The following is a 17,172-nucleotide window of genomic DNA, read 5'->3' on the forward strand; positions in this document are numbered from 1 at the left end:
TTCCACAGCATTCATTTTACAGTAGCTCAGATTCAGCTAGTGTCACAGAATTGTTTCTACACAGATTATTTTACTTTCATTCTAATGACTGAAAAAGTTTTTCATAATTAAATGTAAGGTTTTAGTTTTTTCTGTGATTATGGTACAAATTTCTCCAAGGGTGAAAAAATCTAGGAAATGAAATTCCATACTCCTTCATGCTGTGTGGTAGAAAAATATATTTAGTTCTAGTTAAAGATGTGGAAACTAAAGCGATTATATGGTTTTTTAATATGATAGCAAGCCATATTATAAGAGTAAAATGGAGCAATTTCAATGGAATATATAGAAAGCAGCAATGAAATCCTTATCAAGACATTCTCAAAATCAGGTACATTAGTTGGTTGGTTGGTTGGTTTATAGTTCACTGGTGCAAGAACAGCAAAGGTTATAGCAGTACAAGATCAAGGTTACAGCAACATATAAATAGTCAAAGATACATATTTACTAATTTATGTATAAAAAAATTAAGTTAAGCAATGCAGTATCTACATATAAATAAAATTACAGCAAAAGTTACAGCAATACACAAAGACATAAGTTATATAAGTTACATAAATAGTCAAAGATAAGCTAGTAGTAAACAATATGCATGTACAAAAATCAAGTCAAGCAATGCAGCATCTATACATAAATAAAATTACAGCAATACTCAAGGTCAAAGGCTACAGCAGTATGTAAAAGTCAAAGATAAATTAGTAAATAATATGTATGTACAAAAATTAACTCAAGCAAAACAGTATTTACATATAAACAAAATTACAGTCAAACATGTTTGTACAAATTAATTCTTTGTAGAAAATTAGAAACATGCTATCTGTCTGAGTTTGATAACATCTGCTTGAGTGCATATGGCTTGGCTAGATAGGTAAAAATGACTGAGACCTAAGCGGAGCCTAGCAAGAATGACTCCCTCTCTTCTCTTTCTACATTGACTAGAATGCCAATGCTTAATTTCAGGCTTAATGTCATATAATTTGTTTGTCAATGCTTCCTTTCATAATGACTGCCAATGAGCAATTAACTTTGATCTTATATAGTGTATGTAGTCTTGGTACTGCCAAACAGTACATGGAGAAAGTAGGAGTTAATCTAGAAAGTGCATCATTTCCCTTAATTCCAATGTGGCTGGGAATCCAGCACAACTGAACATTGGTATTAAGGGAAATGGAATTTCTTTTTATACAGCAGGTGTAAGATCTTATACAGCACTCGATGTGGATTATACATAGGAGAGGGAAGGAGATAGCCTGTAAAAGGTTCAATGAGTCTGTGTAAATTACATACTTTTGGTAGAGGTTTCCTTTTATGTGCATAAGTGAAAGAATGGCATGTAACACTGCTATATAATTACTTCAATCAGATGGGGGTCTGGTTGGAGATAATAATGTAAGGAAACAGCAGTACAGCCAACACAGGTGTCAGTTCTTGAGCAATCATCCATAGATGGGCAAGAAATAAGAGTGGACCACTCTGTATGAGACTTCTAGTTGAAAAAGTGAAAGGTTACTGGATGGAGTGCAAACATGTCATGGAGGAGGATGCTGTTATGTTTGGTGTAGGCAATGTTGTCAACATTCATGCCAACAGCTTGCATAATCTCTTTAACATGCATACCAAAAGGATGTATTATAGTCTGACAAGTATGATACTCAACTTCCCAATGCAGAGGAAAGAGACTAGTCCATGTAGGATGATCTGGAAGTGACTTTATGTTTAGGGAATAACTAAGAGACAACTGTTTCCGTTTGAGTGATAGAGCTGGTTCATTTGCTCCATCATAAACACTGAGTGGGTGATATGCAAAAGGCACCAGTAGCTATCTGGATACCCTGGATGGGATCCATCCATCATCATCCCATTCAGTAGAAGACAGAATGCAATGGAGATTCAATGCTCTCTTGTACTTTTATCTCAGTTGATGAATGTGTGCAAGAAAAGTTTTCTGTCAAAGATGATTCCCAAGAACTTGGTTTCTGTTGCTACTGGAATAACAGTTTGTCTCATTCTTAATATAAGATCTGGGTGAAGAGTGCATTTTTGATTGCGCTAAGATCTAAGATTGATCTAAGAGCCCATAGAAAAACATGATCGACTGCTTGCTGAAGTTGTTTTTCAATTACCCTCATTATGAGTGATAGTAAATTGTAAAGTCATCAACATTGTCTACAGTGGAGGAACTGTTCAATGATTGAGTTAACTTTGATAGTAAAAAGTGTCACACTTAAGATGAGTCAATCACTGGGGAACACCCTGTTCTTGATGATATGGCTGAGATAGCGTATGATGATATGGCCGAGATAGCATACTTTCTGCTCTGACTTGGAATGTTCGCCCAGACAGAAAGTTTTTAATAAATACCGGAAGGTGTCCTCTGAGACCTAAGTTATAGGAATCTTTTAATATGCCATACTGCTAGGCTGTGTCATAAGCTTTTTCCATGTCAAAGAAAACTGAAACCTGATGTTCTTGCTTCAAGAATGCATCTCTATACAAGTTTCTAAAAAGACCAAATGGTCTAAAGTTCAATGATGTCTACAAAAGCTACATTTTGCATTGGAGAGATCTGCTCTCCAATTTACAATCCAATTTAATTAAAAGAAACACACGTATTAACCACATTGAAAATTATTTAATTGTAAATATTTCATCCAAGTATCTTAGGACATCATCAGTACAGTAGTTTTAAACAATAATAGGAATAACATACAGTTAGGCCGCATGATTACAATAGAATCTCATTTAACGTTCTACAGAAGTTAAAAAAAATTATTTAACACAATTTTGTATAACAATTTCTCATACTTAGGAATAGTAAGAACATCGTTGTGGCTTAAGTTTGGTCTGTGTAGTAGGGCTTCAGAATTTCCTTCGTATAAACATTCATGTTCATATAGAGATCTATGTAAAAGTTTAGACTTTTCCCAATGCGGATCCTATGGTTTGGATTTTCAATTCCATGTTGAGAGAGGCCAGATTTCTGCGGTTTAAAAAGACGAATGTGGTCTTGATGTTCCGAGATGTGTTTCTGAAAAGACCTACATGTCTGTCCAAAGTAAGATAATTTGCATAGGCATGGAATCTCATAAATGCCAGGCAACATCAAAGGTGAGAGTTTGTCCTTAGGAGAAGGTAACAAGTTGCAAATTTGGTTGACAGGTTTGTAAGTAGTGGCAAAATTGATTTCTTCAAAATTTTAGAAAGACATTCTGAGATGCCTTTAATGTAAGGTATGGGAATCCTATGGACTTCTTCCTGTCTGGTTTGATGTGTGGAGAAGTGACTACTGATGATTTTTTTGAGTTGTTTTAGGATTATATCCATTTAGGATGGCTGTATTTTTGATTATTTCTAATTCCTGGTTTAAAGATTCTTCAGAGGAGCAGAATTTGTGTGCTCTGGAAACTAGTGATTTAATAATGCCAGATTTCTGAGATGGATGATGAGCAGAATTGTGAATGTAGCGACCTGAGAATGTAGGCTTGTGAAAGACAGACGTGGCAATGGAACCGTCTTCTTTTCTTTGGATGTGTAAATCCAAAAAGGAGATACCCTGTGGAGATTCTTTTTCTAACGTAAAGTTGATGCGATGATGAAGAAGGTTAATTTTATCTAGAAACAGTTGTAATTCATGTTCAGGATGATCCCAGACTGCAAATATGCCATCAACATATCTTAACTAAATTTTGGGTTTGGGTTCAAAAGTGAATATTTTTTCCTCAAGGTGTTCTAGAAACAAGTTTGCTAGGTTTGGTGATAAAGGAGATCTCATTGCTGTTCTTTCTTCTTGCTTGTAAATTTGACCTTTCCAGGTGAAGTGACCTGATGAAATAACAAACTTGAACAATTCAACTATATGAGATGGAAATTTTTGAGTTAGTAATTCTATTGTAATATAGAAAGAAACATCAAACATCTCTCCAGTATTGAAGCCAACAGACTTCGATTTGAAGTAGCTAAAGTGATCTACAATGCCAAACCTTCAGAAATAAATATTCAATCATCAGAATTGAAAGGTATTATTTCATTAACACGTAACAAAAATATAATCATTACTAGAGCTGATAAAGGAAATACCACTGTGGTTCTTGATACCGATTCATATGACCGAAAAATGAATTTACTTCTTCTAGATCATAATACTTACACCAAATTGGATTATGATCCTACAAAACATCAACTCAGAAAATTAAATAAGCTACTTAATGAAACTTCCTCCTTGATGAAGAAACAATCAAAAAACTTAAGACATACCATGCAAGACCTCCTAGAATTTATGGCTTACCTAAGCTACACAAAACTAATGTTCCACTTAGATCCATCATAGACTGTATCAGCTGTCCAACATACAAGTTATCAAGATTCTTATCTAACCTTCTCCGCCCTCATATAGGCCACTCAGTTTCTTCAATCAAAAATTCTACTGAGTTTCACACAAAAATTAAAGACATTCAACTATCAAAAACTGACTTGTTAATCAGCTGTGACATTGTCTCCTTCTACACAAACATTCCCCATAAAGAAACAATAGAATTACTAACTCAAAAATTTCCATCTCATATAGTTGAATTGTTCAAGTTTGTTATTGCATCAGGTTACTTCACCTGGAAAGGTCAAATTTACAAGCAAGAAGAAGGAACAGCAATGGGATCTCTTTTATCACCAAACCTAGTAAACTTGTTTCTAGAACACCTTGAGGAAAAAATATTTACTTTTGAACCCAAACCAAAAATTTGGTTAAGATATGTCGACGACGTATTTGCAGTCTGGGATCATCTCGAACATGAATTACAACTGTTTCTAGATAAAATTAACCTTCATCATCACATCAACTTTATGTTAGAAAAAGAATCTCCACAGGGTATCTCCTTTTTGGATTTACACATCCAAAGAAAAGAAGACAGTTCCATCACCACGTCCGTCTTTCGCAAGCCTACATTCTCAGGCCGCTACATTCACAATTCTTCCGCTCATCATCCATCTCATCTGGCATTATTAAATCACTAGTTTCCAGAGCACACAAATTCTGCTCCTCTGAAGAATCTTTAAACCAGGAATTACAAGTAATTAAAAATACAGCCATCCTAAATGGATATAATCCTAAAACAACTCAAAAAATCATCAGTAGTCACTTCTCCACACATCAAACCAGACAAGAAGTCCACAGGATTCCCATACTTTACGTTAAAGGCATCTCAGAACGTCTTTCTAAAATTATGAATACAATTTTGCCACTACTTACAAACCTATCAACCAAATTTACAACTTGTTACCTTCTTCTAAGGACAAACGCTCACCTTTGATGTTGCCTGGCGTTTATGAGATTCCATGCTCATGCAAATTATCTTACTTTGGACAGACAGACAGGTAGGTCTGTTCAGAAACGCATCTCGGAACATCAAGACCACATTCATCTTTTTAAACCGCAGAAATCTGGCCTCTCTCAACACGGAATTGAAAATTCAAACAACAGGATCCATTGGGAAAAGTCTAAACTTTTACATAGATCTTTATATAAACAGCAACGTTTATACAAAGAAAGTTCTGAAGCCCTACTACACAGACCAAACTTAAACTACAATGACGTTCTTACGTTCTTACTATTCCTAAAGTATGGGAAATTGTTATACAAAATTGTGTTAATTTTTTTTTTTTTTTTTTTTTACTTCTGTAGCATGTTATGCACGTTTAATGAGATTCTATTGTAATCATGTGCCCTAACTGTATTTATTCCTATTATTGTTTAAAACTACTGTACTGATGATGTCCTAAGATACTTAGAATGAAATATTTACAATTAAATAATTTTCACTGTGGTTAATACGTGTTTCTTTTAATTATGATCGCACCACAGGTTTCGTGTTTCGTTATTTAAAAAACAAAAAAAAAAACAATCCAATTTACTTGGATAAAGGATTAAACTAAATTTATTATAGTCTAACCAAGTGAAAAGTAAACTTTCAACATCCTACCATAAGGCTTTGGATTTAACTTTTTCCCATTCTAGTTATGCTCTTTAATTCCTTCCTCTTGACAAGTCACATACCAAGTGAATTGGTAGCCAGCTATACTGTCCTCATTCCAAAACCTAATACAAATCACATCTTAATCAACAGCTGAAGGCCTATTTCTCAATCTAATGATGATTACGAGACCTTTTATGCATCATCATCCTCAAGGGATATGAGTGCATTTTCTGTAGCCACTGAACAACTGTTTTGACCTCCTTGTTTGTTGTAAAACATGTTTATTATTTAAATATCTACATGATACATTGTTTTGACCAGATACAAAGCAGTGAGTCAGCCTAAGGCATTGAAGCACTAGAGGCTGATAAGCAATACAAGCAAAAAAAAAATTCCTCTAATATGTACTTTTATATGATTATCTCATACACAAGAGATTGTTGTTTTTATGGTTCATCTGATAAGCAGAAAGCTGAGGAGAACAAAGAAACTTACACTGGATATGAAGACCTGGTTAGTAAGGGAAGCTTTTCAAAATATAAATTTTCATCATATTCACTATACCATATGTAATGAATGAAGAAAAAGATAATTAATAGATTGAACTTAAACACAGGAAATTATGACAAAGCAGAGAAGTGTTTGCAGAGCTAATCCAAGAATTTAGAGAAAACTGATCATGTGTATATAAAAAGAGAAATGTCTGCACTTGGGTAAAAGGAATGATTTGCTCAGTAAGGGTGGGGGGGGGGGAGAGAAGTTTCCTCTTGTAAATATTAAAAAATCCTCAGTTATTCATTTCTAATGTGCATAGGAGTGGTTAACCTTGTGAACAGGATTTAGTGCGATTTCTGTTGGTTCTAAGATTTTCTTTCAAGTTCATCATAGCATTTGTAAAAGTACCTGATGCTGGACCAAACCTCACTTCACATAATGTACATCTGTTAAATTATCTGTAAACTGGTCTCTCCTCCTCTTCTTTCTGTCTCCTTTCTTTTCATCTTATTCCTTTCCCCCACTCACAATACTATTCGAGTATTCCAGGACTAGAGATGCATCTTTCCTGTCTTACTGAACTTTCTTCTTCTTCACTGCAGTGAGTGTCTGCTTTCTCTCACAGGTATTTGCCTTACCTATGTACAAAAGGTACAGAGGAATAGGAGGCTGGATACATTAAATTCAAATGCCTCAAACTCACATGAATAATACTGCTGAAAGAAATGCTAAAAATGTTATTGCATATGGGGAAGCTGACATGCTGAATCAGATGCAGTGAAAATTTGGTTATGTAGTAAACAAAATCCATTCATTATATACTCAGTATAAACATTCAGACATTGTACAAAAACCTGGAAAGATATGTGATGAAGAAAGAGTTGAAGAATGGAGAGTAGCATGTTTTTTCTGGAAAAAAGGACTGGACAAGGCCAGATAAATCTAATATAAAGAGTAATTTTATTTCACTAAGAATTTTGATAAAGGTGATGTGGTGTTTTAAAATGAAATTATTCAGCGTACTGGGTAGCCTTCTTTATGAATTTTAATTTATCCAAATAGATATACAATACATAAACAAGCTTCCCTTAACAACTTCAGCAATAGACTTAAGTTTACTATAGAAACAGAACACAAAAAATCCATAAATTTCCTAAACTTTCCGATATATATTGCAAAGAAAACTTTCCAATATAAAAAATCATTTAACTGCCATATATCCAGAATACATACAAAGCTTATATTCAAGCATACCAACTATAAATTAGTGTTTACTACTAGTCACAAATTGGCAACTTTCTTAAAACCTACCAAATTTTACTCATACAAGGAAATATTAAATACCATAATGTGGTGTACAAAATTCCTTGGCATAGCAACTGCGATGTCACCTCTACAGGTTCCACAATTAATGCATTATGGGCAAGATTACACAAACACTTCCATGATTGCAACATATCAATTCCAGAATATTTAAATAATAAGTAAAAACCAAAATAATAACAAAACACCAAATACCGGGAAAACAGATATCGCAGTCCACTGCTTGAACAGAAACATACCCCCACAAATTGAATTAGCCATCATATTAGCCATACACATGAATTTTTTCAATTTTTTCAATTTTTTTTTTTTTTCAATTTTTTCATGTAGTACTGTCATATCCTGTACACCCCTTGAGGGTACATAGCAGGAATTTGATGATGATGATGATTAGCCATACAGAATAATAAAACAATGCTAAGGATATGTAATCTCAGAGAGTTGGAAACTCTACAAAATGTAAATAAGGCCACCAAGATTCTCACAGAAAGATGTTATGCAAAGTATGGGTCCCGTACAAAGGAAAATGGCGGCCAGTAGTGATAGTTCGCCATCTTTATTCAATAACGGTAATATAAAGAAGATGATTCAGTGTACTATCTGTGAAATGTATGCTTTGCGGAGTGCAGTCAGAGTATGGTTAGATGATAATAAAGGAGTGAATGTGTGTAGAAAATGTAAGGAGAATGAGGAATTAAAGTGTATTTCAGGTCATCAGTGTGATATTTTTGTCATTCAAACTTCAGAATGAAGAAAATAGTGATATGACAAGAAATGGTGAGGTTGTACCAGAGAACTGTGAGGGCGTGAATGTAGAAAGTGTGAATGACGGTATTAATTCAGAGCAAATTAATGGTTTCACAGAGAATAAAAAAGATGAGATAGATGCAATGAGCGAGATCGCATTACGATTTTGATTTGAGCAGAGCGATACAAAGGGCAAAGCAGCAGCTAGAGCGTATGAACAAAAGTCGACTGAGTGTATCAAAAAATAATAAAAAGTATGATAGAAAAAATAAACGTACGAGTGTGAAAGTAAACAAAATGAAGGGGAGAGTGCTGTATGGAGACTCGTTAGTACGAGGTGTGTTAGTAGAGGATTTGACAAAATCATACCAACCTGGTGTGACCATAAAGGATGTAACTGAGTCTATTAGAGAGCAAAAGGAAAGGGTGAAAGAATTGATTGTTGTGGCAGGTACGAATGATTTGAAAGGAGATAAAATGGAAATGATAAAGGACCTGAATGAATTGTTTGAGGTAGCAAAAGAAAAGAGTGAGAGAGTTAGGATGATTAGTCTTTTGCCACGGTATGACAGTGAAGTGTTTAAGAGGAGGGCCATAATTGCAAATGACTTTATGTGTGGATTACGTATGACGAGTGGTGTGGAATTTGTGGACGTGTGGAGTGAGTTCGATGGGCGAAAGGATCTATATAAGATAGATGGCTTGCATTTGAATGGATACAGTGTAAGGAGACTTGAAAATGTGTTGCTGAATGTAGTGGATGTGCAAAATCAGGGAAACTAGATTTATTAAGGGGGGGTGGGAGTAGATATACAGACCTTAGGAAGGCAGTTGAATGTATGAATGAGTATAATATGCCCGAGCGAATAAGGACAACAAATCAGAACGGGATAGTTAATATAAGGCATCAAGGTAGGGTTGGGGCTAATGGGGGTCTTAAATTCATGTACACTAATGCTAGGAGTATTAGGAACAAGAAGCAAGAGTTTTTGGCCATGGTTGGCACTTCCAGACCACAGGTTATTGGCATTAGTGAATCATGGCTGACTGTAGATGATATAGCTAGTGGGATTGAATGTGATGGGTATAGTGTGTTCAGGAATGACACGGAGAATAAAATGGGGGAAGGAGTATTGTTGTTGATAGCTGATGAGCTGCAGCCAAGGAGAATAGAAGTTGAATTGCAGGATAGAGAAAAGAGCACATTTGAGGCCATTAGGTATGAGATTGTGGCTAGCAGAACAAAATATACAATTGGGTGCTGCTATAGACCAGGTGATGGAAAAGATGGTGGTGACAGTATGCACAAGCAAATAGAAGAATTGAGTGGAAAGAGGGTAATTATTATGGGAGATTTCAACTATGGTTGCATTGATTGGAGTGAGGAAATGACACATAGGAGGAAGGAATTGGATTTTATGTGGTTATTAAGGGATAATTATCTACGACAGCATGTAATGGAAAAACGGGGTCAGAGAGTGCTTGACCTAGTAATTACATCTGAGGATTTGGCTGTAACAAATATGACCACATTGCCACCAACTGGTGAGAGTGATCATAAGGTCTTGACTTGGGAGGTGGCTAAAGGTGTAAAATTTACAATTAAGACAGGGTACATGTGGAATTATTGGGCTGGTAAGTATGACAAGATTAGGAATTTGATTGGTTCAGTGCCATGGCATGTACAACTGCAAGGACTAGAAGTTGATAGTGCATGGGAGGCAGTTAAGAAGTGTTTGCATGAAGCAATGGCTGACTGTATACCTAGAGTCTGAATAATAAATCAACTAGAGGTTAAATGGATGAATAACACCATTAAGCTTGAGCTGCAAAAAAAGAAACAACTATGGAAGGAATTTAAGGAGAAAGGTGACCGGCAGGCATATGAACGGTATAAAGCGCAGGCCAGAAGGGTAACGAGTGTGGTAAGAAAAGCAAATAAGGATTACGAAAGAACATTGGCCATGCAGGCTAAAGAGAATCCTAAACAGTTTTTTCGATATGTTGCAAGTAAAAGGAAAAATGTATATGGCAGAATGATTTTAAAGAATGCCGATGGTAGGAAGGTAACTGAATCAGTTGATATAGTTGAGTTACTGAGTGAGCACTTTGCAAGAATGTATCATTCAGGTGGTGACATTGCAGAAATGAATGAACCAGATTATACGGGAATTGTGGTGAATGAAGTGGAGGTGAGTAGTCTATTGCATAACCTCAATGTCAATACATCTGTGGGGTTGGATGGTATACCAGCTCGTGTCGTACAACAAGCGGCTTATGAATTGTCAGTACCCTTGACAATTTTGTTTAATTCGAGTCTCGGGTCTGGATTAGTCCCGAGGGGATGGAAAGAGGGTAAAATAGTTCCACTGCATAAAGGTGGTTCCAAGACTGCTGTTGTAAATTACCGACCGATTAGCATATCAGGAATCATTGTCAAGGTCTTAGAGAAATTAGTCAAGAAAATAATGCAGGATTGGATAGATGAAAATGGGATATTGTATGGGGACAACATGGTTTTGTGAAGGGTAGATCATGCCTCAGTAACTTGCTCACGTTTTATAACACAGTGATGGCTGAACTGGACAGGGGCAATGGGTTTACAGTAATACTACTGGACCTTGCCAAGGATACCACATAGAACCTATATCAGTAAACTGGAGCAGATGGGGATAGATACAGGGTTGGTGAGATGGATGGGAGGGTGGTTGATGGAGAGATACCAGAGAGTGGTTTATTCAGGAGTTGAGTCTAAAAGACGGCTTGTGACTAGTGGTGTGCCACAGGGCTCTGTTCTTGGACCACTACTTTTCAATTTGTTCATCAATGATATAGGAAAGGATCTGAGAGGAAGTGTTCACTTGTTTGTTGATGATGCAAAGTTGGGCAGAGCAATTGTGAGTGTGCAGGATGTCAAAATTTTACAGGATGATTTGGATAGTTTGGAGGACTTGTCTAGGAAAAATGGATGGATGTCAATTTAATGTGGCAAAGTGTAAGGTTATGCATTTTGGGGTGAAAAGAATAGCAGCAGTATATCACATTGGTGGAACCATACTCCAGGAGATTGATGAGGCCAGGGATTTGGGAGTGTTGGTGGATAGGGAATTGAAGTTTAGGGGGCACATTGCAAAAGTGGCTAAATCAGCTCATCAAATCACTTGGCTTCTGAAAAATACTTTAACATTCAGAGACAAACAAGTTGTTGTTCCTCTGTATCGAGCCTTGATAAGACCCCATCTGGACTACTGTGCCCAGTTATGGGCACCAGGGTTTCTTCGTGATGGGGAGGAAGTGGAGAGGATCTAGAGACGAGTGACCAAGATGATAGCAGGTCTGTGGAATGAACCTTATGAGAACAGGTTGAAGATTTGTGGGTTGCAAAAATTGGTCAATAGGCAGAAAAGGGGTGATATGATTGAGACATTCAAATTACTGAATGGTTTCTATAAGATTAATCCAGAAGATATTTTTGAAAATAGGACTGGTGGTGGGAGGACTAGGGGCCATAAATGGAAGCTGGGTAAGAATGTGGTTAACAAGGGTGTTAGAGCTAAGTTTTTTACTTGGAGAGTGGTGAATGAGTGGAATAAGCTGCCAGAGTCCGTTGTGGGTGCTACGACCATTAATGAGTTCAAGGCAAGGTATGATAGATAGATACTGTGTGAATGTCGAATAGTTGTTCTTGACATGATGTTGGGGCCTCCCTCGATGAGTCTGTCAACTCCTTGGAGTTGTCCAGGATAATAATAATAATAAAATATAAAGCCAACAATGACAGACTCCACTTTTCCCATGAGCTATGAAAATAACACTTAATGGAAACAGCTCACTCCCATACTCCCATTTTTTTATCTTTATTTGTTATTGTTCTCCTTTTTAAATTTTGTAGTTCATCCTTGATACAAGACCATTATGAAATCAGGACACGTATTTTTCAGTTTTTAGTCTGCATATCTTTAATTTCTGCATTTTTAGTTTCCATATAGTTTTCTGTATTTAACCCCCCCCCCTTTTTTTTAATAAAAAGCGTTAATGTATTTAGCGAAATGTTAGTTCTAAAGTTTATAGTTCATTTTAATGGTTTAAAGTCAGTTATATATATACTTTTATCAATATATTTCTAATGCCGTTCCATAAAAAGTTAATCTTGAGGATTCTATAAAGGTATGTCAAAAATTATTCCTTTTATATTACTTTTCTTTTTAATTTGCGTTTTCAAAATGCTTATCGATGTTTTAATTTAAATGGAGTAAAAAAGCCAATGATATAATACAAGGGGCAAAATAGCTAGAAGTATTAATATCAATTTAGAGTAATGACATGAAAAATTTCCAGAATTAATATTTAAAAATTTATTAAATATGAAAATATTAAAAAGGTGTTAATGTTGAAATATATGCCATATTATGACTATATTTCTATGCACTGGTTGCTTAAAAGGACACAGAAGATTGTCAAATATCAATGTCTTGTTAAATTAGCCAAGACATGGCATACATGTGATTTATGGCCTTTTTTTTTTCTTTTTTATGCAGCTAGCACACAAAAAAGGTAAGGCTATAGTGCTCTCATGCCAGGAGAGAGAGAGAGAGAAGGATTTTTTTTCTACTTTTTTGTTTTTTTTACTAATTTTATGTTTTCTTATCAAAAGAGAGATATGACTTCATTTTGGATATTAAAAATCCAACATTATTTTAAAGTCAAATGTATGTAGAAACTTTGAAAGTTTCGAAATTTTGAGCAGAAAGCTTATGAGAATACAATCCTCAGCATTGGAGTTGTCTTAGCTTGCACTACTTAAAGACATGACCATTGCCCAAGCCCACTATCAATAATAGCATTTTGGTTTATCCATAATTTAGCAGATAAAAGTGATATGCCTTTCAATGTCTGTCAACTGCAAACAGCAAGAAATATCTAAGGATAATACCAGATCTGTCCAGAATAAAAACTCAACTACTCCACTTTAGGTCAAAGTCTCAGAAAATTTCTCTCGCCATGGATTCAAATCCTTGATAGGATTTAAAGTAAGGTTGTTTCAAATTATTACATACACTATGTTGTCAGAAGTGTCTGAACACCCCCCCCCCCCCCCACACACACACCCATAGCTGTATGTTGCCTTGCCTCTATTGACACAGATAAATGTCTGCAATGACATAAAAGCATAAGCACATGGACATTAGCAGTGTAGACATTCTATGCTGTCAGGATGAGTGGGCAAAAGGAGTTGAGTCCATTTGAACATGGACTTTGAACAGAGTCCACAAGTTCAGTGATTCAGTCCGAGAGATTTCTGACACATTGCATTTGTGCTGTCAGCGACATTATCATGAAGTGGAAACATGATGAAACCACCAAACCCCTTCCCTGAACTGGTAGCACAAGAAACTGACAAATCAGAACCAGCAAACTCTCAAGTGTGTTGCCACAGTAAATCATTAGTCAGCCTTAGCAACCACTGCAAATGACTCCCATATGAGCTCTGGAATGGATGCCTGTCACAACTATTTGCCAGGAGGAGTTTGCCCTTGGGTTTCATGGTTGTGCCACAGCTCACAATCCCTTGATTACACCTGCCACTGTCTGGAATGTGCAAACAACACCATCATTGGACTGTGGATCAATGAAAAAAGGTCCTGTGGAGCGATTAATTGCGATACTTGATCTGGCAATCTGATGGACATGTCTGGATTTGCAGATGACTAGTGAACGATACTTACGGGAATGCCTCATATTGACCATGAAATTTGGAGGCAGTAGCATAATGGTCTGGAGCTGTTTTTCCTGGTTTGTACTGGGCCCATTGGTTTCTGTGTCTGGATCTTTAAACACTGATGCTTACCCTGACATTTTGGGCAATTATGTTCTTCCCACACTGTGGCAACAGTTTGGAATAGGCTCTTATCTGCACTAGCACCTGCTCACAAAGCAAGGGCCCTAGCTCCAGGGTTTGAAGACATGGAAGTGGAAGAACTAAACTGGCCAGCCCAAATCCCCGACCTTAACCCTACTGAACATCTTTAGGATGAGCTGGAGCGAAGATTGCATGGTAGACCTACTCACCTAACTAATTAACACTCGTCAGCTGTTTGCCATACTACAGAAGCTTCCAAATGAATTCCAGCAGCAGTTTACTAGAACTTAGTGGAGCCTAACCCAAAGGGTAATAGCTATAATAGTCATGAAAGGAGACCCAACCTCATATTGACAGCAGTGCTGTAGTGACAGGAAATGCAAACAATTGCTGTCTGGACACTTTGGGCAAACACAGTGCACACTCTAATGACTCCACCAAAGAAAGTATTCCCTTTCAACATCTAAAATGGAGACATTCTAATACAAACGATTTCCTGAACGGGAATATGAAATTCACCTATATAAAATTTTTGAAATGCCAACAGTTATTAAAACTCTTAGAATGACAATACATATCAGTGATTCATGAAACAATGATAATTAGCATACATTTATAACAACAAGGATATAATACATACATGTAATTTCTTGAGTAAAACTGCATCAGTAGCACTTGTTGTACTCTGTTTTGCAGCTTTCCAGAACTGTTTCTGGGCTGAATATCTATTCATTGGACATGTTTTAAATAGACAATCTGAAATAATAAGTGTTATCAACTGGTTTAAATTCTGAAACCTCAATTAACAAATATCAATTCACCAACTTAATATTAATTCGAAGAATTCAAATATGTAAGAAAATATTTTTTAAATATAAATGGAAAAACTAGATTAAAAAAAAAAAAATTCAAGGATTTTAGTATATCTTGAAATTATAATGTACTTTATATAATACGAACGTATGCTACCTCCTGTAAGTTATAATATAAATAAGGACATGTAAAAATCACAAAATTTAAAAGCATATAGTAAAAACAATGTAATATAAATATGAATTGTGACTTTGTAGTGCGACCAAAAAAAACAGGGCATTGCATCTTTGATTGTGAAAGACCCGAGTTTGATTCTCATCATGACAAAAGGAATTTTATATGTTTTTTTTTTTTTTTTTTTTTTTTTCAACTGAAAGTGATTCAACAAATTTCCAATCAAGTAGCAGGGTTTTCATTCTAGAAACTCAGAATTTTTATCAAACTATACAAACTTGCAACACTTGCACATCAAACTATAGTTTGATGTGCAAGTGCTGGATAATAATGACAAAAATAAAAAAATTGTCCTCGTCATCATCAATTTCCTGCCATGTACCCTCAAGGGTAGTACAGGATATGATAGTACTAGATGAAAAAATTACATCATTGCTAACTTCCTATCTACAATTTTCCTCCAAATCAATCTGTTACTTGTCAAGACTCCAACATTATCAGATATTATATTTCTATCGTCTAAGGCACTTTGTACCGTATCAATCCGCCTATATCTTGGTCTTCCTCTGGGTCGTTTTGCTGCCAACCTGGCAGAGAACACTTGTTTTGCTAATCTTTCCTTGCCCATTCTGTTTAAGTGACCATACCACCTGACATTAGCTCTGCTAACACATTCCTGGATGCTGACAATGTCAAGTTCTTTCCAAATATCCTCATTTTTAATATGATATTGCCATTGATGCCATCTGTTCACGCCTATAATCTTTCTCAGAACTCTCATATCTGCGGTCTCTAGTCTTTGGTCAAGTGTTTTAATTCTGATCCAGCTCTCAGATCCGTAAGTTAAAACTGGTTTGAACACTGTCTTGTATACAGCTAATTTAGTGTTCTGATTAATTTCTCTCTTATTCCATATGAATTTATTCAATTGACTTCCCACCATACCAGCTCTGCTGATTCTGTTGTCTATTTCTATTTTAATTTACCATCTTCACTAAAAATCGTGCCTAAGAAGCTGAAATGTTTTACTTTTCCACAGGTTCTCCATTCACAACACAGTTGATATTTTCAATGATTCTGCCTATTTTCATTGTCTTTGTCTTTTTAATGCTGACCTTCATACCATATCTATTACAACAGTTATTCAATTTAGTCATAGAATCTTGCAGACTTGTAGCAGATTTATTTAGAAGTAAAACATCATCCACATAAAGCAAAGAGCTGACATTAACATCTCCAATTCTGATATCATGTTTAATACCACTTTCCTTCATAATGTGATCCATATAGATAATGAATAACAGAGGTGATATTGTACATCCTTGTCTCACACCAGATTTAACATTAAACCATCTTCCTGTACTTCCTTCAATTCTAACTGCTGACTTACAATTCAAATAAAGACTAAGTATTGCTTGATATAATGCTCCATTGACACCATATAACTGTAGCGTATTGAATAACTTCTCTCTTGGCACCTTGTCATATGCCTTTTCCAGATCAACAAAACTTAAATACAGATCTTTGTTATATTCCCATACTTTCTCCACTATTTGTCGTAAAGTGAAGATCTGATCCTGACAGCCTCTATTTGGCCTGAATCCAGCTTGTTCTTCACCAAGTTTTTCTTCCACAATTCTTCTCAACCGTTTCTCAAGTATACTTGCATAGATCTTGCCAGGAACACTCAGTAGGGAAATACCTCTGTAATTCTCACATTCAGTTTTATTTCCCTTTTTATATACGAGCAGAAAT

At 35.8% G+C, this 17,172-nt stretch overlaps 1 protein-coding gene across 1 annotated transcript in view; it reads right to left on the minus strand.

Moving 5' to 3' along the window:
- Itpr (Inositol 1,4,5,-trisphosphate receptor) overlaps positions 1 to 17,172 on the minus strand; it is a 1,112,489-nt gene that overhangs the window by 1,055,329 nt on the left and 39,988 nt on the right. The window contains exon 3 of the mRNA XM_090401920.1: positions 15,071 to 15,186. Coding sequence (XP_090258046.1) covers positions 15,071 to 15,186 — 116 coding nt within the window. The remainder of the gene's footprint in view (positions 1 to 15,070; positions 15,187 to 17,172) is intronic.

Source organism: Typopeltis vanoorti, chromosome 2 (assembly GCF_054136105.1).
Source record: "Typopeltis vanoorti isolate ZY-2024b chromosome 2, IOZ_Tvanoo_1.0, whole genome shotgun sequence".
NCBI lineage: Eukaryota > Metazoa > Arthropoda > Arachnida > Uropygi > Thelyphonidae > Typopeltis > Typopeltis vanoorti.